Source organism: Pipra filicauda, unplaced genomic scaffold (assembly GCF_003945595.2).
Source record: "Pipra filicauda isolate LSUMZ 115617 unplaced genomic scaffold, ASM394559v2 scaffold704_size142039_pilon, whole genome shotgun sequence".
Classification (NCBI taxonomy): Eukaryota; Metazoa; Chordata; class Aves; order Passeriformes; family Pipridae; genus Pipra; species Pipra filicauda.
Genome location: NW_024104870.1, coordinates 114,506 through 142,000, shown reverse-complemented (window position 1 = coordinate 142,000; position 27,495 = coordinate 114,506). Strand labels below are relative to the sequence as shown.

General features: G+C 69.0%; 1 protein-coding gene across 2 annotated transcripts; it reads right to left on the bottom strand.

Moving 5' to 3' along the window:
* Positions 1 to 36: 36 nt before the first annotated feature.
* On the bottom strand, positions 37 to 27,441 carry KMT2D (lysine methyltransferase 2D). 2 transcript variants are annotated; one of them, XM_027727320.2, is made up of 55 exons: positions 27,187 to 27,441; positions 25,662 to 25,741; positions 25,454 to 25,580; positions 25,115 to 25,365; positions 24,936 to 25,033; positions 24,674 to 24,839; positions 24,391 to 24,556; positions 24,193 to 24,307; positions 23,950 to 24,107; positions 22,913 to 23,823; positions 22,547 to 22,681; positions 21,604 to 22,454; positions 21,312 to 21,425; positions 20,839 to 20,949; positions 20,633 to 20,737; positions 20,240 to 20,421; positions 19,996 to 20,160; positions 19,474 to 19,580; positions 19,340 to 19,381; positions 19,017 to 19,232; positions 18,788 to 18,931; positions 18,586 to 18,702; positions 18,062 to 18,186; positions 17,781 to 17,970; positions 17,248 to 17,322; positions 16,843 to 16,947; positions 16,539 to 16,712; positions 16,153 to 16,237; positions 15,796 to 16,040; positions 15,422 to 15,495; positions 15,293 to 15,343; positions 13,494 to 15,152; positions 13,166 to 13,339; positions 12,933 to 13,081; positions 10,650 to 12,721; positions 10,435 to 10,558; positions 10,256 to 10,343; positions 10,011 to 10,077; positions 9,659 to 9,891; positions 6,210 to 9,377; positions 5,986 to 6,129; positions 5,740 to 5,904; positions 5,496 to 5,652; positions 5,332 to 5,413; positions 5,064 to 5,239; positions 4,592 to 4,740; positions 4,350 to 4,485; positions 4,129 to 4,265; positions 2,624 to 3,788; positions 2,211 to 2,347; positions 1,958 to 2,088; positions 1,243 to 1,528; positions 848 to 921; positions 636 to 744; positions 37 to 523 (listed from the first exon to the last, which is right to left on the bottom strand). In XM_027727320.2, exons 2-55 carry the CDS (start codon positions 25,708 to 25,710, stop codon positions 431 to 433), a joined length of 16,329 nt encoding a protein of 5,442 aa, XP_027583121.2. In that variant the 5' UTR covers positions 25,711 to 25,741; positions 27,187 to 27,441; the 3' UTR covers positions 37 to 430. The 2 variants fall into 2 exon arrangements, with proteins under 2 accessions (XP_027583121.2, XP_027583124.2); XM_027727323.2 differs by lacking the exon at positions 15,293 to 15,343.
* Positions 27,442 to 27,495: the final 54 nt, after the last annotated feature.

The window sequence follows — 27,495 nt, the reverse complement described above, 5'->3', positions numbered from 1 at the left end:
AAAACAAAAACAAAAACAAAACAAAAAAAAAACCAACCAAAAAACCCAAAAGAACCGAAAACAAAATAAAATAAAATAAAATAGAATAAAATAATCGTTACATCCGGGCCGGCTCCGCGCGCTGGGCCCGGCGCTGCTCCCCCGTGGCTCCCCCACGAGGGAGGCTGGCGGGGAAGGGGGGTGCTGAAGGGGGGGCTTCCGAGCCCCCCGCTCCGTTTGTTTGTTTGTTTTTTTTCCTCGCAGGACGAAGCAAAGAAAACCCTGAGTTGCCAGTTCGTCCGTCTGTCCGTCCCGCCCGGGCAGGGCCGGCGGCGCCGCGGCCGCTCCTCCCTCCGTGCCCGGCTGCCCCTGGCACCTCCCGCGGCCCCGGGGAGGGGCTTGGCGAGGTCTCCCAGGCGGGGGTGGCGGCCCCCAGCCCCGTTTTTCCCAGCTAGTTCATCCACTTCCTGCAATTCCAGGCTCCACAGTGGCAGGGGATCTTGTGCTGATCGTCCTCGAAGTCGAACTGGTAGTCGTAGGTGAGCTGAGGGGAGGAGTGGGGAGTCACCTACGGCGCAGAGCTCGGTCCTGCCACTTCCAGCCCCTCTTCTGAGCCCCCTCTGCCCCCCCCGGCCCCCCCTCAGCCCCCCACTGACCTCCTCCCCCTTGGGGATGCGCCGGCTGGAGATGATGATGATCTTGTCCTCCTTGTCGAAGGTCACGACTTCGGCCACACAGTTCGGGGCACACGAGTGGTTGATGTACCTGGAGGAGGTGGAAGGTTAGAACCGGCCCAGGGGCAGGACAGATGGACACCACGGCTCCCTCCAGGGGGGGTCCCACCATCCCAAAGCCCCCCCGTGCTCACCTGGCCGGGCCCCCCGTCAGTGTGGCGTCAATGACGTGCTCGTTGTTGATGCGGAACATGTAGATGCCACGGTTCTGCCACGGGGGACAAGAGGGTGTCAGGGGGTCCCCACATCCCACCTGAGACCCTCATATCCCACCAGAGCCCTCAATATCCCATCTGAGACCACGTCCCACCTGAGCCCCCCAACATCCCATCTGAGCCCCTCCACGTCCCAGCCGAGTTCCCCCTCATCCCACCAGAGCTTCCAATGTCCCACCAGAGCCCCTCCACATCCCGACTGAGTCACTCCACATCCCACCAGAGCCCCCAACATCCCACCCAGGCCCCCCTACCTCCCGCCAGAGCCTTCAGTGTGCCCCCCAAACGCCCCCCACATCCCACCAGAGCCCCACCTGCTCCTCGTAGATCTTCTCCCGCCGGTTGGCCACCTCGTTGCGGATGATGGTGCCGATGTACTCGATGACCATCGTGTGCTTCTCGATGTCCTTGGCCGCGTAGAGCCCCAGCCCCTGGATGCGGGAGCGCGCCAGGTACACGTTGTTCTTCCACTCCGTCTTCAGGCGCCGGTACTGGGAGGACTTGGAGTGCACGAACTGTTTGCTGTAGGGCGTGTTGGTCTCGCCCGTGAACGTGCTCTGGTAGGCCTTGGACATGCTTGTGCTGTTCAGGGTGTGGGGCCTGCCAAGGGGGGGGGGGTGAGAGGGGTCAGAGCCGAGGGATCCCCAGGGATCCTGGCTCTTCCTGGTAGATCCCAGCTCTCCTGGGGGATCCTGGCTCTCCCAGCAGATCCCAGCTCTCCTGGGGGATCCTGGCTCTCCTGGTGGATCCTGGCTCTCCCAGCAGATCCCAGCTCTCCTGGGGGATCCTGGCTCTCCCAGCAGATCCCAGCTCTCCTGGGGGATCCCAGCTCCCCCAGCAGATCCCAGCTGTCCCGGGAGATCCTGGCTCTCCCAGCAGATCCCAGCTCTCCCAGCAGATCCCAGCCGTCCCGGGAGATCCCGGCTCTCCCAGCAGATCCCAGCTGTCCCGGGGGATCCCGGCTCTCCCAGTGGATCCCAGCTCTCCCAGCAGATCCCAGCCGTCCCGGGGGATCCCAGCCCCGCTTACCTCTTGTAATGGGTGAGGATCTTGGGCTCGGAGCGGGCGCAGCCGGTGGGGTTGATCATCAGTGGCAGCTCCATCAGGGGATGGCGCCCGTAGCGGAACAGGTAGTTCTGGCAGCTCTCAACACCCGGCAGCTGCCGAGGGGACACAGAAGGGCTGGGGGTCGAGTGGCAGCACCAGGGCAGCCACCAGACCCTTCCCCAGCAGGGCCGACCTCCAGTATGGAGGGGAGACCCCCGTCTTCCCCCGGACCTACCGACTCGGCGATGCGCAGCACCGCGTGCACCGTGAGGCCGAAGAGCTCCTCGCCCTTCAGGTACTCGGGGAAGAGCCGCAGCATGTCGGCCTCCTTCCTCATCATCGCCACCGGCTCGATGATCCGGTTCCAGACGGCTGCCGAGGGGAGGGAGAACCACAGAATCCCAGCATTAATCAGGTTGGAAAAGACCTCCGAGATCATCGAGCCCAACTTTTGACCGATCACCCACCTCGCCAACCAGACCAGAGCACTGAGTGCCACGGGCTGGAGATGGGGATCCATTGGGGACCCCCCCAGCTCAAGTCACCTCCCATCACCCCATGCCCTGTTGCGTTCCGGTGCGGCTCAACCGCTGGGACAGGCAATGAATGCCGGCACTAGTCCAGCACCAGCACCTCCCAACTCCTCACCTTGCGGCGAGGAGTCAGAGAAGACGAGATCCTCCAGGCCCTGCTCGATGACCTGCACGACGAACTCGGGGCGCCCGTTGTTCTCGCAGATGGTGCAGCGGTAGCAGCAGCGGCGGTTGTTGGTCCGCAGGCTCCAGTAGATGCGCGTGGCCTCGTAGCCCACGGGGTAGAGCGCGGTGACGCTGTGGAAATCGGCCATCTGGTGGGGCAGCAGCTGCCCGATGGCGTGGAAGACCAGCCCGCCCACGCGGAACATGTGGAGCCGCTCCCCGCGCTGGATGATGCTGGCGATCTGCTTCACCTCGTCCCGCTCGATGTACACGCGGCGGAACACGGTGAAGCTGCTGAGCTCCTGCTCGCAGGGCCCCTTCAGCTTGTGCAGGGGGCACAGCATGGTCTTGTCCTTGAAGAACATGCACTTGGCGCGGATGGCGCAGGCGAAGTGGTACACGCTGGGGCAGCGGATGCGGTTGCAGCTGTTGGTGGCGCCGGTTTTCTGGCACAGGGAGCACTTGGTGAGCAGCCCGCGGTGCAGGGCCACCTCCACGTTGATCAGGGCCCCGCCCTGCGTCTCGTACACCTCCGTGGACCACAGGGCGCAGTTCAGGTGGACCCAGAGGTCGAGGTCGAGGTTGAGCAGGCGGGCCGGCCCGTCCGTGGCCCCGTCGCCCTCCTCGTGGCAGAAGCAGCACTTGCGCAGGTCCCGCGGCACCTTCTCGGGGCGCAGGGTGGTGCCCAGCTTGTCGATGAACTCGGCGATCTCCTTGTCGCCGTCGCGCTTGGCCCCCCCTTTCTGGATGGTGACGAGGAAGCGCAGCCGTTTCCAGCGCACCCCCTTCCACTTCTTCAGCCGCGGCCGCGCCTCATCCCCGTCCTCGGGCGGCCGCGAGCGCGGCTTGAAACGGGGCGGCGAGTGGGGGCCTGCGGCCCCTTCCTCCTGGGGGGCCGGGGAGGGGGCCGGCGGCAGCGGCGACGCCGGGGCGGCCTCGTGGGCCACCTCGGGGTTGGGGACCCTGGTGGGCTCGGCAGGGCTGGACGGGGAGGGGACGGAGGGGGACAGCGGGGGCGAGGGCTCCTGGGGCATGACGGAGAGCTGCCGCACGTCCAGGTTGGACACGTTGTTGACGTAGCAGTGGTGAAGGGTCTTCTCAGGGGCGGAGCTCTCCTGCGGAGATGGGGAGGGGGTCACGGGTCAGAGTGTCGCAAGGAGGGGTCTTTGGACCTGCAGGGACCCCAGAGCACCTCACGTGCCCCCAGCTCTACAAGGACCACCTTCACCCCTTCCTGGGAGACTCAGCACCTCTCCATGAGGAGACCCAGCCAGCCAGGAATCGCAGCCCCCTGCAATCATGGGGGGACCTACAAGGACCACCAGGCACCTCTACATGGTTAACACCTGGTTCCAAAGAGCCCCCCTCCACTCCTGCACCCCAACACAGTCACAGCCCTGCAGGTACCCCAATACGCCTCTCTCAGTGTCCCCGTGGACCCCCCCAGCCACTGACCTGTCTGAGCAGCGTCAGGAGGTCCAGCTCGCCCTTGAGGCTGTACCCAGGCAGCACCGCGTCGAACTGCTTCAGCCACTCGGAGCTGCTGTCCGGCACCTTCCCAGCCAGCGCCTTCTCCTTCCCTCCGAGCATCCCTGGAAGAGAGAGGCACAGCCCATCACGGGGAGGGTCCCAGCCTCGGGCTGCGGGGGGCCCACAGGGACAAGGAGGACACTCACCGGCCATATCAGCCTCCACCTTCTTGGCCTCGACCACGGCCACTCGCACGGGGCCGTCGGGGAACAGCACCTCGTAGGAGCTGGGGATCTTCACACTCAGCAGCTCGGCCATGGCCACCATCACCCCATTGAGGTTCTGGGATAGAGAAGGATGGGATGGGTCCAGGGTGCCCCAGATGCCACCATGTGGGGCCACCGCCAGGACCCCAGAGCGTCTCATGTCCCCCCGTCCCCTCGCTCACCTTGGCAGCCGCCGCGGACACCGTCAGCATGACAGAGACCTCGCTGCTCTTGCCCTTCTCCCACGGGGCTCCTGGGCCTGCTGCCCCCACCTTCCCTGGGGGGGCCCCAAAGGGCTCTGCGGCCTCGTAGGGTTTCGTGTCAGGGAACACTGGTGGGGGGAGAGGGAGGGGTCAGAGCTGCACAGACACCCCAACAGCCACCTCTGACCCCACCCAGCTGCCCCAGACCCCTGCAGGGAATCCATCACCCCCCAGACCCATTTCCCTCAGCCCACACACTGCAGGGACCCATCCCCTGCTCTGCAAAATCCCAGGAACCCCCTCCTGCCCCACCCATATCCCTTCCTACCCAACACATGCCCTCCAGACCCCCTTCCCTGCACTGTACATCCCACTGAACCCCTCCTGCTCGGTCCATACGGACCACAGACCACTCCTCCCTGGTCCATGCACCATCCCCAGCCCGTTCCACCTGGGATACTGGCCCGGGGGATGATGGGGATGATGGGAGACAGCACACGCTCCTCCAGCTCCGGCTTGGCCTCGCTGAGCAGCGGGAATCGCAGCAGCTCCTCGCCCAGGACGCTCTCGGGGGACGAGGCAGGGACGATGCTGTCAGGGGAGTCGCTCTCGTCGTCGCTCTCCATCCTGAAGGGAAGGAGGTGTCAGGGGCCACGGGCTGGTGTGACCCCTGGGGGGGCTGGTGTCACTCACAGAGGTCACCCTGGCCGGGGTCTCACCTGACATCCTCGGTCTGGTTGTGTGGTGGGGTGGGCAGAGCTGCCAGCAGGTCCAGGCTCTTCACCTCCACAGCCGGTGCGTCTGTGCGGAAGGGACGGGTGTCACGGGAGGGTGACAGGCGGTGGCAGGGACTCTGTGCCACCCCTGTGCCAACCAGGCTTACCTTTCTGGCCGTGGGGCTCGCGGGCTGGGTCGGTGTCCTTGGGCTGCTCACCCAGTTCCTCGGGGGCCGTGACACCGTTCACCATCTTCTGCTGCACGGAGGGAGGGGGCGTGGGGGGCAGCGAGGAGGGCGGCGTGGGCGGGTTGCTGAGGTTGTTCTGGGGGGAGACAGGGCGGTGAGTGCGGCAGGGTGGTCCAAGACCCCTGGACTGAGGGGACAACAGGTGAAGAACCCCTTCCCTCACCTTGGTGAGCAGCTGGGAGTAGTAGTCGGGGACGCTGTCGAGCACGGCGCTGCCGAAGGCGCCCCGCAGTTGGCTCTTCCCGTTGATGGGGCTGCTGCCGAAGGGCGCAAAGAGGCTGAAGTTGGCTGTGATGGTCGGCTCCGTCAGCGGCAGCAGCGACAGCTCCTGGGGGCAGAGTGGTGAGGTGGTGAGGGGGGCACAGGGGCAGAAAGGGAGCCCCCACCACCCCCCAGCCCACCGCCATACCTGCTTCAGCTGCCTCATGAGGGCCTCGCCGGGACGCAGCCCCTCATCCTTCCGCAGCTTCTTGCGGGAAGCCGGGATCCGCTCGTTGCCTTTCTGCACCCGCTTGGGCTTGGTGGGCGCCGGCTTCCTGGCGATGGAGGGGTCCTGGGGAGGGAGAGGGGGGTGTGAGCTGTGCTGGCACAGCCCCGTGCCCATCGCCCCCCGGCCCGGCCTGCCCCACTCACCTCCCGGTCCAGCAGCAGCGGCTGCGGCCGCGGCTCCATCCCGGCGCTCCGGCTCTCCGTGTGCCCATTGAGCTCGCCCGGGCTCTGTGCTGAGAGCTGCACGTTCTTGGCCCGCAGCAGCTTCTGCAGCAGCAGGTGCCCGGCCTCGGAGCGCCCGCCCGGGGCCAGCAGGCTGTTGGCTTGGCCGGCCCCAGGGTCCCCGTTGGCCTCCGGTTTTGCTGTTTCGTCTCCGTCCAGCTCACACTGCGCCGCTGCTGCCGCCTCCTCCTTCGGCTCCTGCTTCACCAACACCTGGGGGGCTTCGCCTGCCGCGGGGGCCCCCTCTGGCACTGCCCCGTTGATGTGGATCTCGTTGGGGTCAGCCGGGTCCACCCCGGGCGCCTCGGGGTCCCAGGGGCCACGTGCTGGGTCGGGGAGGGCAGCGCTCGGCGTGGGCGTCAGCCCCGGCTCTGTGGGCACCGCAGGGCTGGGGGTCGAGGCCAGGACCCCCGGTGACGTCTTCTTTGGCTCTTGGGGGCTCTGCTCGGGACTGGCCACGTGCTGGGGGGCACAGCCCAGGGGCGAGGGGGCTGGTGGAGTGGGGAGGCGGACAAGGCCGGGCTGGGGGCCGCGGGCAGCCAGGGCTGCCTGCACCAGCTCTGCCAGGGGCTGCTGGGGGGGCTGCTGAGGGGGCTGCCCTGGCAGCGCCCGCCCCGGCTCGGCAGCAAAGCTGGTCTGTGCCTCTGCCGGGGTGCCCGGCCGGGGCTGGAAGAGGGACCCCATGGGGCGAGGGGGCTGGCGGGCAGCGGGCGAGCCGTAGTCCGGGGCCTGCCCGGGGAAGGGGCCGGGGGTCCGGAGTGCCTGGCTCTGCTGCAGGAGGCTCTGCTGGTGCCGCTGCACCAGGAGGGCCTGGAGCTGCTGCTGCTGCTGCGGCGTCAGGTGCCGCAGCTGCGGGTTCTTGGCCAGGACGCCCTGGAGCTGCGCCCGGATCTGGCCCATCACCGGCCCCGGCACCTGCCCCAGGAGCGCCGGGGGGAGCGTGGCCGTGCCCGGGGCCGGCCCTGCTTTGTGCTGCCCGGGGCTCTGGAGCCGCGGGGGCTGGGGTTGCCCCTGCAGGGTCCCTGCCGGCCCCTTGCCCGGCTGCTCCGGGGGCCGCGGTGCCGGCACCATGCCCGGTGCCGGGCCCGTCCCGCAGCCCAGCGGCGGCTCCGCCACCCCGGCCGTGTCCCCGTGCTGCTGGGACAGCTCGGGGTGGGCGGCCCCGGGGCTCTGCAGCGGCGGGGCGAGCAGGGTACCCTGCTGCCCAGGGGCTGCCCGCAGCATTCCCGGCTGTGGGGAGGCCAAGAGGAGCTGCTGGCCCTGCCCCAGCTCAGCCTGGTGCTTGGGGGCCACGGCCTCCGGGCCCCCCAGCCCTTGGGGGTTGAGGGGTCCCTGCTGCTCCCCGTGCAGCTGCCCCCCGCTCTCGCCGCCCTCGGCGGGCAGGGCGCTGCCATCCACCCCTGTGGGCTGGTCCTTGGCAGCCAGGACCGCCGGGGCCGGCTGCATTCCCTGACTCAGGTGCAGCACAGAGGGGGCCTGGCCCCCCGCCCCGTGCTGCGGAAAGTGCTGGATCGAGGCCTGCCCCTGGCCCAGCCCCAGGAGGCCCGGCTGGGCCGAGTTCTGCTGCTGCTGCTGCTGCTGCTGCGGGGTCAGCAGTGCCCGCGACTGTCCCAGCTGCTGGGACAGCACGAGCCGGTGGCTCAGCATCCCCGGAGTCTGCGGTGCCAGCTGGGGCGAGCCCAGCACCCGCTGCTGGTGGGGGGCCAGGAGCACCTGGCGCTGGGGCTGGGGGTGGCCCAGCATGGGCTGGTGCTGCAGCCCCGGTGCCGGCGCGTGGCCCAGCACGCCCGGCTGCTGCTGGGGCGAGAGCTGCTGCACCAGCAGGCTCTGCTGGTTGCCCAGCAGCCCCCCAGCCTTCGGCACCATGGGCTGAGCTCCCACGCCGGGCTGAGGGGTCGGGGGCTGCTGCTGCTGCCCCAGCAGGCCGGGCTGCCCCGCCACGGCCGTCGGCTGCATCGGGGCCTGGCCCAGCGCCCCCGGCTGCTGCAGGGACGCCTGGCTCATCATGCCCGGCTGCTGCATCGACGTCTGCGCCATCACACCTGCCTGTTGCATGGAAGCTTGTCCCATCATGCCTGGCTGCTGCATGGACGTCTGGGCCATGATGCTCTGCGGCTGCATCGAGCTCTGTCCCATCACACCCTGCTGCTGCATGGACGCCTGGCCCATCATGCCCTGTTGCTGCATCGCCGTCTGTCCCATCACACCCGGCTGCTGCATGGCTGCCTGGGCCATCACGCCCTGTTGCTGCAGGGATGCCTGTCCCATCACACCGGGCTGCTGCAGCGATGCCTGTCCCATCACACCGGGCTGCTGCATGGAGGCTTGACCCATCACGCCCTGTTGCTGCATCGATGCTTGTGCCATGACACCTGATTGCTGCAGTGACGTCTGTCCCATCACACCTGATTGCTGCAGTGACGTCTGTCCCATCACACCTGATTGCTGCATGGACGCCTGTCCCATCACTCCTGGCTGCTGCATGGGGGTCTGTCCCATCACACCCTGTTGCTGCATGGGCACTTGTCCCATCACCCCCGGCTGCTGCAGCGACACCTGCCCCATCACACCCGGTTGCTGCATGGAGCTCTGTCCCATCACACCCGGCTGCTGCTGCTGCTGCTGCGGCAGTGACACCTGTCCCAGCATGTTCTGCTGCTGCAGCTTCTGCGCCAGCTGCATCCTCTGGAGCTGCCGCTCCTGCATCAGGCGGCTGTCGGCGGCCAGCCCGCGCAGCGCGGGGTTCCCGGCGAAGAAGGCGCTGGAGGAGCCGGGTCCCGGGGCGTTCCCCATGGCCTGCTGCCCCATGAAGGACAGGCCCTGCTGCACGGCCATGGACACACCGCCCTGGGACAGGCGCAGCCCCCCGGGCTGCCCCGGCTGCTGCCCGAGGCCCTGCGCTCCCACCACGGCCCCCCCGGGCTGCTGCACCCCGTGTGCCGAGAGGAGCTGCCCCGGCAGCTTGGACATGAGGCGGGGGCTCTGCGAGGGGCTCAGGGCCATCACGGCCGAGGCCTGGTGCTGGTGCTGCTGCTGCTTGTTGCGGTACTCGGCCATGAGGTTGGTGTGTTCCTTCTGCTGCTTCCGCACCTGCCGGGGACAGCGGGGCGTCAGCACCGGGAACGGTGGGGCGTTAGTGCCGGGGATGGCACGGCATTACTGCTGGGGACAGGGGAATGTTAGCACCAGGAATGGCACAGTGTTAGTTCCCGGGACAGCAGGGAGTTAGTGCCAGGAACGGCATGGCACCTGTGGCCAGGAATGGCACATTAGCACTGAGGACATCACATTTGCACTGGGGATGGCACAGGGTGCCATGAACATCGTGTTTGCACCGAGGACGAGGCTCCCACCCGCATGTAGGGCCCTACCTGGTCCAGCTGCTTCTGGATCTTACTCTGCTGCTCCGTCACCAGCTTCAGCTTCTCGGCGTCGGCCTCGGGGAACTCCCTGCCGGCCTTCTTGGCCGTGCGCTGCTTGGCACAGAGCGCCTTGCGGGACTTGCGGTGAGCCCCGATCTGCTCCTCCAGCACCTTCAGCTGCATCTGCAGCAGCTGCTGCGTGTGGAACAGCCACTCCTCGTACTGCCGCTGGTCAGCCTCGTCTGTGGAGTGGGGAGAGGGCTCGTCAGCAGGGATCCCGGGTCAGCAGGGACTCGGGGTGAGCGGGGACCCGGCTCCCAGGGGCAGGGTGAGCTCACCACGCCGGCCCCCCCGTACTCACTGATGACGCCCTGTGCGAAGGTGGGTGGGTTGGGCCGAGCCTGGGTTGGGTCTGTGCCGCTTCGCTCCTGCCAGAGAGAGGAATGCTGGGGACGTGTGCCTCCCTGTCCCCTCCCCACAGCCCTCACCTCCCCAGGGAGACATAAACCCACCGGCCAGAGCGGCTCCGGCCTGGCAGGGTGCTGAGCACCAAGCCAGGCAGACCTAAGGGACCTCTGTATTCCCCATCCCCAACAACCCACTCACCTGCCCGCTCCCTGCCAGCAAGTGGTTCTGCATCTCAGAGACTGCTGGGCCCCCCGAGAGCCGCTGGGCCAGCAGGGAAACCTGTTGCCTTTGGAGGAGGACACAGAGATGGGGGTCAGCTGGAGCCAAGGCACTCTGCCCATCCCTGCCCGTGCCCCGTGGACCTTTGTGCCCCTTACCTGTTCATGCCTGGGGCCACCCCAATGCTGCCCTGAGCCATCACCTTCTTGATGCCCTTCAGTGCCACCATCTTGGCCTTGGCAATGGGGTCCATGATGTCCTCAGCCGCAAACTTGTCCAGGTCTGCCACGAGACAGGTCACAATACGCTCAGCCCTACACACTCCACCCAAAACAGCCCCACGCTCCCCCAGACCACCACCCACAGGTCCTACCTGTGTCTGGGAAGAAGCTGTTGGCCAACTGCTGCTGCATGACGAGCTGGGGGGGCTTCAGGCCCAGGGCGGGGGGCTGCACCCCAGCCATTGGTTTCTGCACCAGCACCTGCTGCTGGCTCTGCTGCGGCTGCCCCAGGGCCACCTGCACCCCGTGCGGGGACGCCAGCACGTGGGGCTGCCCCGAGGCCATGCCCATGTGGGGGGTCAGCGCCGGGCCCTGCTGGGGTGCGCCGAGCCGGGGGGGCTGCGGTGGCATCAGTGGTGGCCGGGCCACCAGCCCCAGCTGGAGGGGGGTCTGAGGGGCGCCCAGGCGGGGTGGCTGCCCCTCGGGGGGCTGCCCAGCCGCCCCCGTGTGCAGCATGGGGTGCCCTGGGGCCGGGAGGTGGGGGGTGCTGCGGGGCAGGTGGGCCGACATCTGCTGCTTCTTCTGCAGCTCCTTCTTCTCGTGCTCCAGCAGGTCCTCGATGAGCAGTGGCAGCTCACTGGCCACCAGCGAACTCTCCATCTTGTCCAGGTCATCCGCCGGCGAGTGCCGGGCGCTGCCCAGCCCCAGCGCTCCGCTGTCCAGCTCAAACTTCTCCAGCAAGGGGTTGCTCTGGCTGCCCAGCTGGGCAGGGGCCAGCCCACGGCCGGGGGCAGCGTAGGGGTCCTTGTCCGGCACGGGGACACCGGCGTGGCCGCTGTTGGGGAACTGAGTCAGGCCGAGGCGAGCGGGGCCGGCGCCGGGGCTCAGGAGGGTCTGGCCGGGTTTGAGGCTCAGCCCCAGCGAGGCAGAGATTTTGTCGGTGCCCTGCAGCCCCTCCGACTTGACGGGCACCGGGAGCCGCTCAGGGCCGGTGGCGGTGAACTGGCAAGGCGAGGTCTTCAGGCAACCATCCTCCAGCTTGGGCTTCACCTCGGTGGGCAGCGAGCCGGGCTTTGCCTCCGCACCCTGCGCCTTGAAAGCCGGGTCAGGGGCCAGCACGGTGCCCGTGGAGCAGGCAGAGGGTCCCAAGCTCGCACTGGGCACCAGCCCTTCCTTGGGCACCTCCTGGTTCTCCACAGATGGGGTCACATCTTTGCTGTCCCCGGGGTTGGGGAGCTTCAAGGTGGGCGGTGGCGGCTCCGTCTTGAGCTGGGCCTCGCGCTCGGCTTTCTCGTTGGCCGACTCGACCAGGCGCAGGTGCTCGTTGAAGATGTCCTTCTTGTCCCCGGTGTCCAGCTCGGGGTCGGTGTAGGCCAGCAGGTCGAACTCGTCACCGTTCAGCAGGTCGTCGAGGTGGGGGTCTGCTGTCTCCAGGCTGTCCAGGTTGTCCAAATCATCGTCCCCCTTGGCCACGTCCGGATCCAGGCTCAGGTTGGCCAAATCGTCATCATCTTCCAAGTCCTTGTGGGAGCCGAAGTCGTCATCCAAATCGGGCTCCACGGGCACCTCGCAGGGCAGCCGTGCCCCCTCCAGGCTCAGGTGGCTCTTCCCTGGGGCCGGTGCCGGGTCTGGAGCGGGGCCATCCTTGGGACCCTCGGGGCGCAGGGCAGTGCCCGAGGACAGCGGGCGGGGGGGGACGTGCTGCAGCTCCAGGGTGGGGGCCGGCAGTGGCGGGGGGGCCACCTTGGCGTGGGGCTGCTGGTGGTTGCTGCCCATCTCTGCTCCCTGCGGGGACGCGGGCGGGAGCGGCGCCGGAACCTTCTGGGGTGGCAGCGCCTGCATGGGCACGACGGGGGTGCAGAGGGCCTGGGCGGTGCCCTCCTCCCCGGGCAGGAAGAAGCGAGGCCGGGGCGCCTGGGGGGCAAAGGGGGACCCCACCACTCCCCCGGGTCCCTTCTGCACGTTGTGTCGCAGCTCGATGAAGGGAGCGCCCAGGGTGGTGGACAAGGGGGGCACGGCCTCGGCGGGGGCTGGCAGGCGGGTGCCCAGGCTGCCCATGGGGGTCCCGGCAGCCGGGGGGGCGAAGCGGGAGGTCACGGGGAGCCGCAGGGCCGCCACGGCCGCCTGTTGCTGCTGTTGCTGCCAGAGGTGCTGCTGCTGCTGCGGGGATGGTGCTGGGAAGACCCCACGGGGGTAGAAGGCCTGGGGGGGCCCCACTGTCGCCCTGGAAGACACCGTGATGTTGGTACCGGCTCGGCACGGCCACAGCCCCGACGCACCAAGTCCCACCTCCCTCGGACCACTCCAGTCACCCAAAAATTCGCTGCCACTCTGGGGCGCTCCCCACAAACCGGGGACACACACCCCCCCAGGGTGATCCCTGCTGGCTCCCACCCCGCCGCAGTGAGCCCACCACCCTGTCACGGGGCACCCACCGCCCGTTGATGTCCAGTGTGGCCGGGGTGGCCGCTGGTGGGGGCCGGGAGAGCCGCTCGTCCTGGGGAAACGCCGCCTGCACCATGACGGAGCCGGGCAGCTTCCCGGCGCCAGCTGCCGTGGCCAAGGTCCCGAGGAGTCCCTTGTCCTGGAAGAAGGAAGGAATGAGACGGTGCCACCCCTCCACCAGTCGTGTCACCCCCCTGTGCACGCCCTGACCCGGCTCTCCCACCTGTGCTGGCTGGTAGGGGGCCATGCCCCGGCTCAGCTCGAAGCCCTGCCCGGCAGCCTCGGGGGCCCAGGCGGCGGGCGAGGAGGTGGCGGCAGCGGCCGCGCTCTCCTTCTCCTGCCGCAGGCTGTTCCGCTGGATCTGCTGCCGGATGAGCAGCTCCCGGAGCCGCTGGCGCTGGGAGAACCGAGTGTTAGAGCCGAGAGCGGAAACGGGAGTGAAACCAGCAAGACCCAGGTGGCCATCAATGGACCTCCACAGGTCCCAGCTCCTCCCTCACGTCCCCTTCCAAACCCGGATGGACGCGGTGGGATCACCAGCGAGCCCTCACCTGCCGCTGCTTCTCCAGCTCCGACTGGCTCATGGTGCCGAGGGCCCCATCCTGGCCGCCGGGCAGCTCCGCCAGGTCCCGGTTCGGGGGCGCCGAGAGCCCCACGGCCGAATCCTCCCTCTTGTCGGCCGTCGGTCCCAGCGCGGCGCGGGGCAGGAAGGCTCCGGAAGGGTCCTGCTGCTGCGGGGGGGCCGGGGGCTGCGGCGGCAGCACCGACGGGGGCCGCAGGGGCGAGAGGCTGTAGGTGTCGGGGGCAGCCGTGCCCGGGCCCAGGGGGCTGCCGGCCTGGTGGAAGCCGGGGGACGAGGCATAGGCCGAGCTCTGGGGCTTCCCAGAGCCGTAATGGCTGTTGATCCCATGGGGCTGGTGGGACGGGGAGCCCTTGAGCGGCTCCGAGACGGCCGGGGGGAAGGTGAAGCGCATGGGGGTCTGGCTGCCCGGGAAGACGCTGGCGCCGGGGGAGCGAGCGAAGGGCGGCTGCGGCCCCGCCGGTGCCTTGGCGTGGGGCTCACCCGCCGGGGCGCCCCCAAAACCCCCGCCAGGCTTGAAGCCCGGCTCCGGCATCTGCGGCCGGGGGGGCTTGTGCAGGGGGGTGAAGGGGTCCCGGGATTGGGGCCGGGAGGGCGGCTGGGAGTAGGGATCCGGGGACTGGAAGCGGGGGGTGACGGGGGACTGGCAGAAGGCTTCGTTGGAGAGCGGGCGGGGGGTGAGGGGTGACTGGGAGCTGGACTGGGACTGGGGGCTGGCGGGGACGCGGGAGAAGGGCTCGGAGGGCAGGGAGCGGGGCGGGAGGGCACAGCAGGCCTCGGGGGGCTGCAGCCGGGGCGTCAGCGGGGGCTGCGAGTAGGGGTCCAGGTAGGGGGACTGGCGGTAGAGATCGGGGTGGCCGGGGGGCGAGGGGGCCAAGGGGTGGGGGTCGGGGGGCCGGTGCCCCAGCCCCGGGCTCTGCGGCTCTACCTGAGAGACCCGTGGGGTCATGGGGGCTTTGAAGACGTCGGCCGCCTTCAGCTCCGCAGCCGAGAGGTGGGGGCCGCCCGGGGAGTCCCCGTAGCCCATGGCGGAGGCATAGCCGGGCGAGCAGACCCCCAGGCTCCCCCCTTCCTCCTTCTTCACTTCCAGACCCTTCTTCTGCTCCCCGAAAGGCAGGGGAGAGAGCAGGGCCTCGGGGGGCCGCGCCCCGGGGCTCCCCGGCATCGAGAGGTTGTCCAAGGAGGGGCAGCGGGGCTTCAGGAAAGGGTCTGGGGTGCCGGGCTGGTGCCGGGGGGTTCCGGGGGGCGTGGGGTGGAAGTCGGGAGGGGCACGGGGGGCAGTGAGGGGCTGGGGCTGGCCAGGGAAGGGCTGGAAGGCAGCGCCCGCCGTGGGGCTCTGGCCCAGGGGCGAGGGGAAGCGGGGCTCCAACGCGTAGGCGCCGTAGGGGTCGTGCGAAGGCACTTGGGCGGGGGACTGGGGCGGGAGCTTGAGGAAAAGCTCGCTGGGAGACTCCGGCCCTGCTCCGGCACCCGCCGGGGGCTTCAGGAAGCCCTCTCCGGCGGCGGGGGGGCTGCTGATGTAGACGGGCTGTGCCCCCGGCGGCACCGGGATCCGCAGGTGCAGCGAGGGCCTCTCCGGCTTGCGCAGTCCCTCCCCTTTGGTCTGCTTGTTGATCTGGCTCTCGGCCTGCTGCGGAGAGAGCCGGCCCGTCAGGGCTGCGGGACCCCCCCCTGCCCTCCCTGAGGGCCGGACACGGGGCTGGGGTGGGCACACCACGTCCCCCCAGAGCTGGGCCGGGGCCGCCGGGCACCTCCCCGCGCCGGACGTACCTTCTGCACCTTGTTGATGCGATGAGCCGCCCGGTTATCTTTGGCCTTTTGCTAACAAAGACACGAAGCCAGCTGACTCGCAGCCCCCGGCGCCCCGGCCCCCCACCCCGCTGACCCCCCGGCACTCACCAAATACGGGGCTTTGTCCGTGGCAGGGACCTTCCTCCAGAGCTTCATGATCTGCTTGCAGCGGCTCGACCAGTCTGGGAGTCCGGTACGAGCAGATGGAGGGGACAAAAACAACCTTAGCCCGGACCTGACGAGCCCACCCACACCCTGGGTGGGTGACATTGTCCCCTCTCGCGTGGGGACAGCCTCATGCCCAGGAGCTGCTGAAAAGACCCCCTCCATGATGCTGCAGGAAACACTTCAGTGCCAGAGCAGCTGGGATCTCCCCTCCAAACATGGATCAGAGGGGGGTCAGGCTGCACCCAGACTCTCCACCCTCACCCCAAAAAGGCACTTGCAGCCCCCCCAGAGCCACAGCCCCCCCAGAGCCCTACCTGGATAATCCTGCTTGAGATTGGGGAAGTTCATGTTGGCGTAGAGGACGGGGGAGATGGTGGAGAGCTCGCCCAGCTCCTCGTCCTTCTCCCAGCGCTGGAGGCTGCGCTGGTTGTAGGACAGGCCATCGCCCTCCCCCTCTGTCGTGGGCGTTGTGGGGGTCGAGGGGGTGGTGGCAGCCGAGCTGCTGGCCCAGGGGCTCTCGGGCTCGCAGTGGTCTGGGCTGAAGAAGCCGCTCCGCTCCCTGCATGGAGGGGAGAGTGTCAAGGATCGTCAGGGTGTGAGGGAGGAGGGTGTCCCGCAACACCCCAGGCTTCAATCCCTCCAAGGAGACCACCCCCAGCTCCCCCATGTACCTGCTATCGAGGAACGGGGACGGGCAGACCCCTGAATACGAGTCCAAGGAGACGGATCCGGAGAGTGAGCCCAGGGAAACGCTCCCTGAGAGGGAAAGGAGACAGGTTGGAGGGAGGGCAGGGCTGGGGCTCAAGCCTGTGCCTGCCCTGAGGGTCCCAGCAGCCCCCAGAAAATACAGCATCCCCCAAAACGCCTCCCATGTTCACCCCCAGAGCAACTGGGAACAGGCAGGAGCCCTGGCTCTCTGGTACCACAGGCACTGTGCTGCTCTCTGAGCAGTTCAACCCCACCACTTTGGCTTTCTGGGAGGTTGGCAGCGAGTCCTGCCCTTCTCCCCACCATCCAGGCCCTCCCAGTCCACGGTGGCCCTGCCAGTTCCACCCACCCTGCCCCGAGAGCTGGAGGTCTCCTTGCAGGAAGGGGCGCTGTGCCCGGCCGGGGTCCTGCCCGGCCTCCATCCCCCCGGCCACGCAGTTGAGGGGCTGCTCCCCCCGCTCCGCCGAGCCCAGCACGTCCTTGAAGAGCTGCTGCACGTCTTTGCTCTCCATCTTGGGCAGCTCTGCAGGGGCAAAAGCAAAAAGGCTGAGCCATCCCAGGGTGCAGAACCCACACTGGTGGGAAGCAGAGGAGAAATCTGGGGGTCCTGGCCCCGGGACTGCCCTCGCTTCAGTGGATGGGGGTGGTCTCACCTTCCGTGGGGATCTTGTCGAGGTCAGAGCTCAGCGCTCCCTCGCCCGGGGTGGCCGGTTTCTCGGTGTCCCCAGGGTCTGGGGAATCCTTTGGCTCATCGGCCCCTGTGAGGAGGAATCAGGAGGTGCCTTCAGCCCCAAGCTCAGGACTGGAGACCCCCATGTGAACCCATCGCCCCCCGATCCCAAAAAGGGACAGGAGTCCCTCGGTCCTCCAAGGACCCCGAGCCACGCGGGGGCGCTCTAGGCGCCACTCTATGGTCACCAGCACCATGGGAATCACATGGGCGGAACCATAGAGTTCAGCCCTGCCTAGAGCGGATCCCCTCAACCATAGAGTTCCGTCTCGATGGTTGTGGGCGCTCCAGGGGAGGACTCCGCTGTTGGGGGGTCCCAGGGGCTCACCCAGGTCCTCGGCCTTCGCATCGTCCTTGCCATCATCGTCGGGAGCGGCGGCGCTGCCATCGGTGCTGTCATCCCCTGCAGGGCACCGGGACTCATTGAGGGGGGCAGGACCCCCCAGCCCCCCCAGGGTCACCCCTGGATCCCCCGAGGTCACCCCTGAATCCCAGAGACCTCCTACACCCCTCGATGTCAACCCCTCACTGTCCACGGCATCCTCCAACAAGCCCCAGTGTCTACAGCAGGTCCTCACAATGGGGGTCTCCCCCAACCACCCCCAACAACCCTCGGGACCCCCAAAATCCCCAACCACCCCAAAACAACACCAGGGATCCCCAACAACACCAATGACTCCCAATAACTCCCAAAAGCCCCAGAGACCACCAACAATCTCAATGACCCCCAAAAACCCCAAGGACCCTCAAAAACCCCCAACCACCTCAGGGACCACCAAAAAACCCTGAAAGCCCCCAAAAACCCCAGGACCCCCTATGACCCTCAACAACATCTGTGTCCTCACTCCTGGCCTCACTCACCTCGGGGGTGGGTGGGGGTCTCCCTCCTGTCCGGGGGGGCTCCCTGCAGTGCCCCAGCCAGGTTGGGGTCCCCCTTGGGCCTTGGGGCGCCCTGGCCCAGGGAGGGGCGGGCGGTCCCGTCCCCCACCCCGCCCGCTGCCAGCAGCGCCTTCCGGCTCAGGTCCATCAGCGCCTTCCCAAAAAACGCCTCCTGGAACAGAGGGGTTCTGTCAGCAACAGGGGGGCCCCTCTGTCCACCCCCCCCACCCCCAGGCCACCTCAACCCCCCCCATCCACCCCACCTGCAGGTACGGGGGGAACATGTCCTCCAACTTGCTTTTCTTCCGTCCCCGGCGTTTCTTCTTCTCGTCCCCCTCTCCCGAACCCGGATCCAGGCCAGCCTCGGCCGGGACATCGCCCGGAGCCCCTGCAACAGCCCCCCCAGGAATGAACACACACCTCCCAAAAAGGGCCTGGGGCTGCTCCCGAGCCGTCACAGCACTGCGGGTCCTCCACAGCCCGGGGGGATGAGAAAGGAAAGGAAAAAGAAGGGGAAAAGGGAAGGGGAAAGGAAAAGAGAAGGAAAAAAGGGAGAGGGGAGAGAGGAAAGGGTTGAAGAGAGAAAGAAAGGAGCTGAAAAGGGAAGAGGGAAGGGGGAAAGGGAAAAGGAGGGAAGGGGAAAAGGGAGGAAGGAGAAAAGGGAAAAGGAGGGAAGGGGAAAAGGGAAAAGGAGGGAAGGGGAAAAGGGAAAAGGAGGGAAGGGGAAAAGGGAAAAGGAGGGAAGGGGAAAAGGGAAAAGGAGGGAAGGGGTGCCAGCGGGCCCTACCATCCTCGGGGTGCCCCTCGGTGCTCAGCCCCTCACGCCCCACGTCCGCCAGCACCGCCGGCACCTTCTTGAGCCGCGTGTGGGACTTGCGCTGCCGTACCATGAACCCGCCGATGCCTGGGGGGCAGAGGGGGGGATCACAGCGTGCCCAGGAGGGGTCACAGCAGGGCCTGAGGGGGGTCAGGGCCTGGGGGGCACTCACCGGGCCGGTACGGCTTGCGCTTCCTCTTCTTGCACTCCTCGGGGTCCTCCAGCCCCTTCCCCGAGTCCCCGTCGGCGCCGACGTCGCGGTCGGGGCTGGCCGGAGCCTCCAGCTTGATCTCGCACTCCATGTGCTCCACGCCCACTGCCACGGGGGGAGGACACTTCAGTGGGGTCCTCTGGCACCCCCAACACCGCACCCACCCAGCTCTCACGCCGGGAACACCCACCCTCAGCCTTGAGCAGCTCGTCGGCGTCCAGGTCACCGTCCTTCTTGTCCTCGGGGCCCAGGGGGTCGCCCCCCTCGAGCCCCCCGTCCCCGTTGAGGGCGCCGGGGCGGCCCTTGCGCTGCCGCCGCTTGTGCAGGGGCGACAGGGTCAGGTTGCGCAGCACGGCCATGCCCGTCTCCGTCAGCCACACGCCCTCGAAGCGGAAATACTGGGGCTCTGGGGGAACAAACACCACGTTGGGGACAAATGCCAGGGCTGGGTGCGTGGCCAGAAGCGGGCACGGCACCGGGGAGCCCGTGGCACCGTCGTGGCACCGCACGTACCCGGATCCTTGGCCTTGGCCATCTCTGCGGGAGGCACGGGCGCTGTATAGGAAAGCAGAGGGGCAGGTGAGTCCCCACGTCCCACAAATGTCCCCCAAGCCCTTCTCTGGGTTCCCTGCACCCCGTGAGCTCACCAGGTTTGATCACATAGGGCTGGCAGGCGCTGCAGTCGAAGCCTTCGTCCGCAGCCTGCTCCACCTCCTCCTCGGTGAAGAGGCTGTCGCACGCCGCGTGCAGCCACCTGCGGGCAGGGGGACCTGTCACACACCACGGCCACCCCCGGGCACCCCAAACTTTACAGGATCACAGAATATGCCAAGTTGGAAGGGACCCAAAAGGACCATCAAGTCCAACCCTCAGCCCTGCACAGGACAACCCAAAATCCCGCCATGTGCCTGAGAATATCATCCGAACACTCCTTGAGCTCTGGCAGCCTTGGTGCTGTGCCCACTGCCCTGGGGAGCCTGTTGAGTGCCCAACCATCCTCTGGGAGAACAACTTTTTTCTAATATCCAACCTAAACCTCCCCTGACCCGACTTCAGGCCGTTCCCTCGGGTCCTGTCACTGGTCACCACTGAGATCAGACTGTGACGAGTCTCCCCTCCGCCTCCTCTTCTCCAGGCTGAGCAGACCCAGCCCCCTCAGCGTTGCTCACCGATCGCAGTGCCGGCACTGGATGAGCAGGTCGTCCTCCACGTACTTCTCGCGGCAGAAGGGGCACACGACGAGGCTGGCGCAGGGCGCGCAGTGGGTGTAGTTGTTCTGCCACTCGCAGTGGAACCCGGGGGACGCGGCCCCGCACTGCACACAGCACACACACCTGGGGAGGGAGGGGGGGCCGAGGGGTCAGCGCCGGCTCGGACGCCCCCTCGGACACCCCTTCCTGCCCCGCCACGCACCACTTGCACTTCCAGCCGCCCTTGGGCACGGTCTGCAGCGGGGGGTCCAGGCAGTAGGTGTGGTAGCTGATGTCGCAGTCGTCGCAGAGCAGCAGGCGCGAGGGGTCCGAGGCTTTGCCGCACACCTCGCACACGATGCACTCCACGCAGCGCCAGCCCTTCAGCAGCATCACCTTGGTGATCTGGGGATGTGAGGGGGGCAGCCATGTGAGCCCTGGGCATGGCCACGGGGGTCCTTGGGCTCGGCGTGGCCACAGAGGACACCCGAGTGGCTCGGCACGGCCGGGGGACACGCCGGGCACAACCTTATGTGTGTGTCCCATGGGGCATGGCCAGTCCCTGAGGGGCACAGCGTGGTGCTATGGGGACAGGGGTTCCAGGCCCCCTCCTCACCTTGCTGTTGACACAGTAGGGGTGGTAGCACTGGGAGCACTGGGAGCAGGCGAGGAGATGCCCCTCGGCCCCACGCCCGAAGCTGCCGCACACCACGCACATGTCCTGGGGGGAGGTCAGGAGTGAGGGGACAGCAGCTGGCAGTGGGAGGGACACAGAGCCTGTCCCACCCCTTCTGTCTGTCTGTCCTGCCGTGCCCCAGTTACCTGCATGAGCACAAACTTGTCGGTGTTGGAGAAGAGGACGACCGTGTTCTGCATGGTGTCGTCATCGTCCTCGTCCTCCTCCTTGCTGGGCGAGCTCTCCACGTCGGCGAGCTGGGGACAGAGTGGGGGGCTCAACACCAAGGTCCCCCTCTCTGTGCAGTTTGGGGGGCACCAGCCAGTCTAGTGCTGGACTGGGGGACACAGGAACGTGCAGGGACAGTAGACCCCCTCTCCAAGGGGAAGCTCCATGCCTGCCCTGGTCTTGTAGGGTGAAGCCCCCAGACTCAGCAAAACCCCAGGCAGCCACACCTCCCATGAGACCCCCCACCCACCCCACCCCGAGGGCTCTCAAACCTTTCTGAGGGACTGGGATGGCAGGGAAGGGGATGGGGGGAGACTCTTGGCCTTCACCCCTACCAGCTAACAGCCTGGGGACCCCCCTGCCCCCCACTCCTGCCCCAGCCCAGCCTTACTGCTAAAGTGTCAACGGACGAGGTGGTCGACTTCAGGCGTGCCCGGCCCCGGCCCCGGCCCCCGTGGGACCCCCCTCGGGGGCGCCTCCGCCCAGGGAAGCTGCTGCTGCGACCCTACGGCCGAGGAGAGAGGGGGGGTTACAGTTCTGGGGGGCCCAGCCGGACCCCCACGCAGTGGAGGGGCGCAGCCCCCATCCCATGCCCGGCCCTCGCCTACTTGCCAGCCCGGGGAGGGGGCATGGCCCTGGTGGGGCCCTAAGGGTGGGGGGATCCCACTGAAACCCCCCTGTACCTGCTTGACCCGGGAGCGCCCCGGGGAGCTGCGGCGCCGGCCCTTGTCCCCGTCGCCCTTGGCTGCCGGCTCGAACAGCAGCGAGTCGTCGGTCTCGGCGCCCAAGGGCAGCGACCCCCCGTCCTCCTTCTGCAGGCTGGCGTCGGCCGAGGCCGGGCCCAGCTCGGGGGACAGCGACCCCCCGCCCTCGGGGTCCGGGGAGCCCAGCAGCGGCTCCGAGCCGGGGAAGCTGCTGCTCGTGTCCCCCTGGCTCAGGTTGGAGATCTCGTTGAGGATGTCGGGCCGCGGGCGCAGGGCGGGGGGCTCGGGGCACCCCTCGTCCCCGCGCCCCAGCAGCTTCTCGCCGGCGGTGCACACCTCCATGGGGGTCTCGGGGCCCAGCTCCTCCGGCTCCAGGAGGAGGGGGGACCCCTTGGCTTCGGGGTCCCCCCCAGCCCGGCCTTCCTCCACTGCATCCTCCTCGCTCAGCGGCGGGGAGCTGCCGCTGGTGCCCTCCCGCTCCAGCCTCGGCGCCTCTTCCTCCTCCTCTTCCTCCTCCTCGGGCAGGCCCGGGAAGGGCCCCAGCTCTGGGGCTGGGCTGCCAGGGGGGGCATCTCCGGGGGGGCTGGCTGGGGACTCCCCCTCACCACCGGCCGTCTCCATCTCCTCATCCTCGGGGGGCTCGGTGGGGGCCAGGGTGACGACAGGGGAGCCCAGGGGGGGTGGTGGGGAGCCGGGGGGCTCGGTGTCCATGGCGGTGCCGGGGCTGCCAGGGGGCTCGGGCAGGGCTGGGGTGGGAGGCTCGGGCACCTCGTCCTCCTTGCCGTCAGGGGAGGGGTCTGGGGGTCGCACAGGAGAGATGGCGCGGAGAGCTGGGGGTGGAAAGGGGGGACGGTGACATCACAGCCCCCCCCCAGAGACGACCACTCCCCCAACCCCAACCCCAGTGCGCCCCCAGACCAACCTGGGGGAGCTGAGGGTGGAGGGGTCATCTCAGGGGGCAGCGAGGGCTCCAGCTCCAGCTCCATCTCCTCCTCAGGGGGCACCTCCGGAGCCAGGGCTGGTGCTTCCTCTGCCACTGCCACCTCGGGAAGGAGACCTGTGGGATGGGGACATGGGTGAGGGGGTGACAGGGGTCCCCTTCACCCCCTGTGCCACCCAGCCTGGGGCCAAGAGACAACAACCCCCCCTCCCGAGCTCCCCATGTACCCCAAAACAGGGGAAATGAGGGTCAGGCAAAGCCAGTGCTGCTGAGAAGCCCCCAGTGTGAGACCCCCACACCCACAGGAGAAAAAGGGAAAGGAGACAGAGTGAAAGGTCCCCAAATTACCTGGTGGCTTCAGGTCCTCCTCGGAGGGCAGCTCACTGGGGAGTGGTTCTTCAGGGGGCAGCTCATCAGGGGGAGGCTCTTCGGGGCTCAGCTTGTCGGGGGGAGGCTCTTCGGGGGGCAGAACTTCGGGAGGAGGTTCCCCAGAGGGCAGCTCATCGGGGGGCGGTTCATTGGGGGGCAGCTCATCGGGGGGCAGCTCTTCAAGGGGCAGCTCGTTGGGGGGAGACTTGAGGGGCAACTCATTGGGGGGCAGCTCGTCAGGGGGTGATTCGTTGATGGGCAGCTCCTCAGGGGGCAGCTCGTGGGGGGGAGACTTCTCGAGGGGTGGGTTCTCAGGGGGCGGTTCATTGAGGGGAGGGATGTCGAGGGGCAGCTCATCGGGGGGTCGTTCACTGGGGGGCACCTCCTCGAGGGGGGGCCTGTCAGGGGGCAGCTCAGCAAGGGATGGTCTCTCGAGGGGCAGTTCCTCAGAGGGGGGCTCCTCGGGGGGCAGCACGAGAGGAGGGGGCTCCTCAGAGGGCTGCACGTCAGGGAGCTGAATGTCGGGGGGCTGCACGTCAGGGGGCTGAATGTTGGGGGGCTGCACGTCAGGGGGCTGAATGTTGGGGGGCTGCACGTCGAGGGGCTGAATGTCAGGGGGCATTTCATCAAGGGGCTGTTCACAGGGGGGCTCTTCACTGGGGGGCACTTCCACAGGGGTCAGCTCGCCAGGAGGAGACCCGCCATCACCCGGGGTGGCCTCCTTGGGGTCCAGGGGTGCCTCCTTCGGTTCTGGGGGTTCCTCCTTGGGGTCCAGGGGTGCCTCCTTGGGGTCTAGGAGGGGCTGTGTCTCCTCATCACCCCCCACAGGCTCCAGCTCAGGTGGGGGGACGGGCACATCCGTCAGCTCGCTGCAGCTGGGGGGCTCCAACCTGGGGGGGGACACCAGGTTAGGGGAGTGGGGATCGGGCCACCTTGTCCCCAGGGCTGCAGGACACATCCCCTCACCCACAAAGGGCCTGACGCCCCCCCATAACCAGCCCCCCATCCCCACTCACGTCTGGGCGGGCGACTCAGGCTGTGGTGAGTGTCCTGGTGCCACGGGGGCATCGGCTGCAGTGCAGCCCCCCTGGCAGCCCCCACACACCGCGGACCCCTGGCAGCCAGGGTCGAGCCCCACAGGGCACCGGCCGCACTCGGAACAGACCTGGCAGTTCTGGTGGGGGGAACAGAGGCGCGTCAGGGGGAGCAGGGAGGGGGCAGGCACCCCATACCCCACCCCAAGCGAGAGCAGGACGCACCTTGCACTTCCAGGAGCCGGTGGGGAGGCCCTGGCTGGCTGGATCCACGCAGAAGGTGTGGTAGCCCTTGCCACAGGCCCCGCAGACCAGCATCGTGGAGTCCTGGCCGGGCTGCCTGTGGGGGGAATGGGCACATGAGGGTGGGGACCCCTCCCTGGGTGCGTCCCCGCTCCCCCCACGGCGGGGCTGGGGGCTCACCTGCAGGTTTGGCACGCTCTGCACTCGGGGCACCGCCAGCCCGAGCGCCCGTGGGGCGTGGGGGCCGTGTCCAGGCAGGCTCCGTGGAAGTGCTGCCCACAGCCCGTGCACAGCACCAGGTCCCGCAGGTCGCCCGGCCCGGCGCACACGCGGCACCGCACGTCCTCTGCCAGGGGGAGACAGGGGATCAGGGCCACTTCTCACGGGGTCCCACCCTCCGGGCACCCCGCAGGGGGGTGGGAGGGTCCCAGCACCCAGGGGGTCGTCCCCGGCCCGCACGCACCCATCTCCAGGGCCTCGGCCACGTGCTCGGGGCAGAGCAGCCGCAGGGTCTTGGTGGACTGGAAGCAGCCGCTGGCGGCGGCGCAGGGGAAGTGGTAGAGGCGGGAGCAGCCGGCGGCCGCCCGGCACGGGATGGTGGCCCCCGCCCGCCCGCAGCGTTCACATTTCTGAGGGGACAGGAGCCTGGGTGGTCAGTGCTGCTGGGGGGGTGGGGGCCCGGCCGAGCCCCCACAGCCCCCCCCCCCCCGGATCCAACCGCTCACCTGTGAGATCCCTGAGAAAACAGCTCTGGCCACGCCGGCCGCCTCCGGCCCCGCGCCGGCCGCCCAGGCCGCGCAGCAGCGATGCACCCAGCAGTGCCCTGCGGGGAAGGGGCGTCAGGGACAGCCTGGGGACACCTGGAGCGGTGGGACGGGGACCCCGGCGCCGTGATCCCGCTCACCTGTCGGCTCGAAGAGCTGCACCGGGGTCACCCCCTCGCAGAAGCCGATCTGCGCCGGGTCGTCGCCCGCCAGCTCCGGCTCCGTGGGGGGTTGGCCGGACCCCGGGGGGGGCTGGCCAGGCCCCTCGGGGGGGTTGTTGCCCACCAGCCTCTCGGGCCAGTCGGGCACCGGCTCGAAGCGCTGCAGCTCCCACTGCCCGTGCGGGCTCCAGTCCCCACAGTTGCAGAGGGCGCAGCGGCGGCCCGGCAGGCTGGGAGGGGGGAAACTTGGGGTGTCAGGGACATTTGGGATGCCCCCCCCACCAGCTCCATGCCACCCCTGTGCCCCCCTGCCCTCACCTGCCAGTCTCAGGAGGTCCCTTCGTGTCCGTGCTCTCCGGCTCCGGCCCCGCGGAGGCTCCTTCGGGAGGTTTCAGGGGGTCCCCCTCCGCGCTGCCCATCTCCTCCGAGGCCACGGCCCCATCAGCTGCGGGGAGAGGGGGTGTCACCACCACGGGGGGGGGACAGGGACAGGGACAGCCCCCCCCAAATCTGGCCCTGCGCTCACCTGGCGCGACCGAGTCCTTCTCCTCGCTGGGCGCCTTCTGTTCGTCCATCCTGCCTCCGGCGTCCCTGGGGGGGCCGCGGCTGTAGGGGGGGGGGATCTGTCAGCACAGGGACATTGGGACCTTCCCCGGCCCCCCCGCAGCCCCCCCGTGACCGCACACCCAAGGGACAGGGCAGCCCCTTCCCGTCACTGCTCCAAGGCAAGTTTGTGGGGTCCCAAGCTGGGAGTGTCCTCTGGGAGCAGATCCTGGCTCCCTGTGGGTCCAGGAGACCCCCCCACACACCACAGGGGTCCTCCCTGTCCCCCCATCACACCGTGGCCCTCCAGGTTCCCCCCAGGGCTGGGTGGGGACAGTGCAGAGACACCTCAGCACATCTGAGGCAGCCAAACCCCCAGAGTGACCTCGATTAAACCCCTCGGGGGGGGGGTGGCTTGGTGACTCCGGCTCCACTGAACACCGGGACTCCTGAGGACCCCCAGGACCCTCCCGGGAGCACCCCCAGTGCCTCCCACGTGGGGGACATGAGGGGGGATTTGGGGTGCAGCATAAACCAGGGTCCCCTCCACCGGCACCTGCCCATGCTTCAGTTTCCACAGGCCCAGCACGGACCGTGCACAGCACCGGGGAGTCCCGGGATGGGTCTGGGGCGAGGAGAACCCACCCCAAAACACGACGCCCAAAGACGGAAGGGGGTCCAAGCCCCGATCTGCAGCCACCCCTCCCACCGCTGCTTCACGTGCACCCCAAAAACCCAGAGGGGCCCCGGGCGCCTGCGAGGGGTGGGGGGGGCAGCAAAGGGGACCCCAAACCCGACCATGAGCCACACACGGGGAAGGGGAAGATCCGGGGGGGGTCCCGCGGGCCCGGGGTGGCCTCAACCCAGAGCCCGGGGCAGCGGGAAAGGGAGGAACGCACCGGGGCAGCTCGGGTACCCCAAAACGCCGCGAGGGCGCGGGGGGGACGGAGGGAGCCCCCCGCGGGGTCCCGGCCACGGGGTAGGGGCCAACCCACCCAGCAAACCCCCCGCTCCGGTTCCCGGTGGTCCCGGGGGGATTCGAGCCCCCCCCCGGAAAGGCCCCGAGCCCGGGGGGGGGGGGGGATCGGCCCGCGGCCCCAGGGAGTCCGAACCACCACGCGGGGACACCCCCCCAACCCTCCCCGGGGCCCTCGGGCCGCGCTCTCCCCGCTCTCCGGTGCGACAGGTGGGGGTCGGGCCGGCCAGGCCCGGAGCCCCGGCCCCGCCGCGGCCTACGCGGGCACCGGCACCGGGCCCCGCGCGCCGGGCCCGGCCGTACCCCCGCCTCGGCCGCCCGGGCCCCGCCGGTACCGGGCACAAAGGCGGAGGGGGTGGAGGCCGCGCTCTCCGCGCCGGGCCCCGGCCGGGCCTTACCGGGCAGCGGCGGAGGCGGCGCGGCCCGAGCCCCGCTCGGCCGCGGGGGCCGCTCCTTCCGGGGCCGCCGGGGCCCGTCCCGCCCGCGCGGGCCCCGCGGCGGGGCCGCCCCCCGCCCCCCGCCCGGTGCTCACCCCCCGCGGCCGCCCTACGCCGACGGGCCTCGGGGCGCGGGGCGTTCGGTGCTCCCCGGCGCGGCCATTTCCAGAGGAAAGTAGGTCCCGCCGCCCGCCCCCGCCCCGCCCCGCCCGCCCCGCCGGGGCCGCCGCCGCGCTGGGTCCTTCGGGGAGAGGGGGTGAGGGCGGGGGGGCACCGCCGCGGACCGGGGCGGGGGGGGGGGCGCCGCCGCGGCTCCCGCACTACTTTGGGCGGCGGGGGCTTGCGGGCGGAGGGAGACGGTGCGCGGCGGGCGGGCGCTGCGGCCGCGGGGGGGGGTGCGGGGG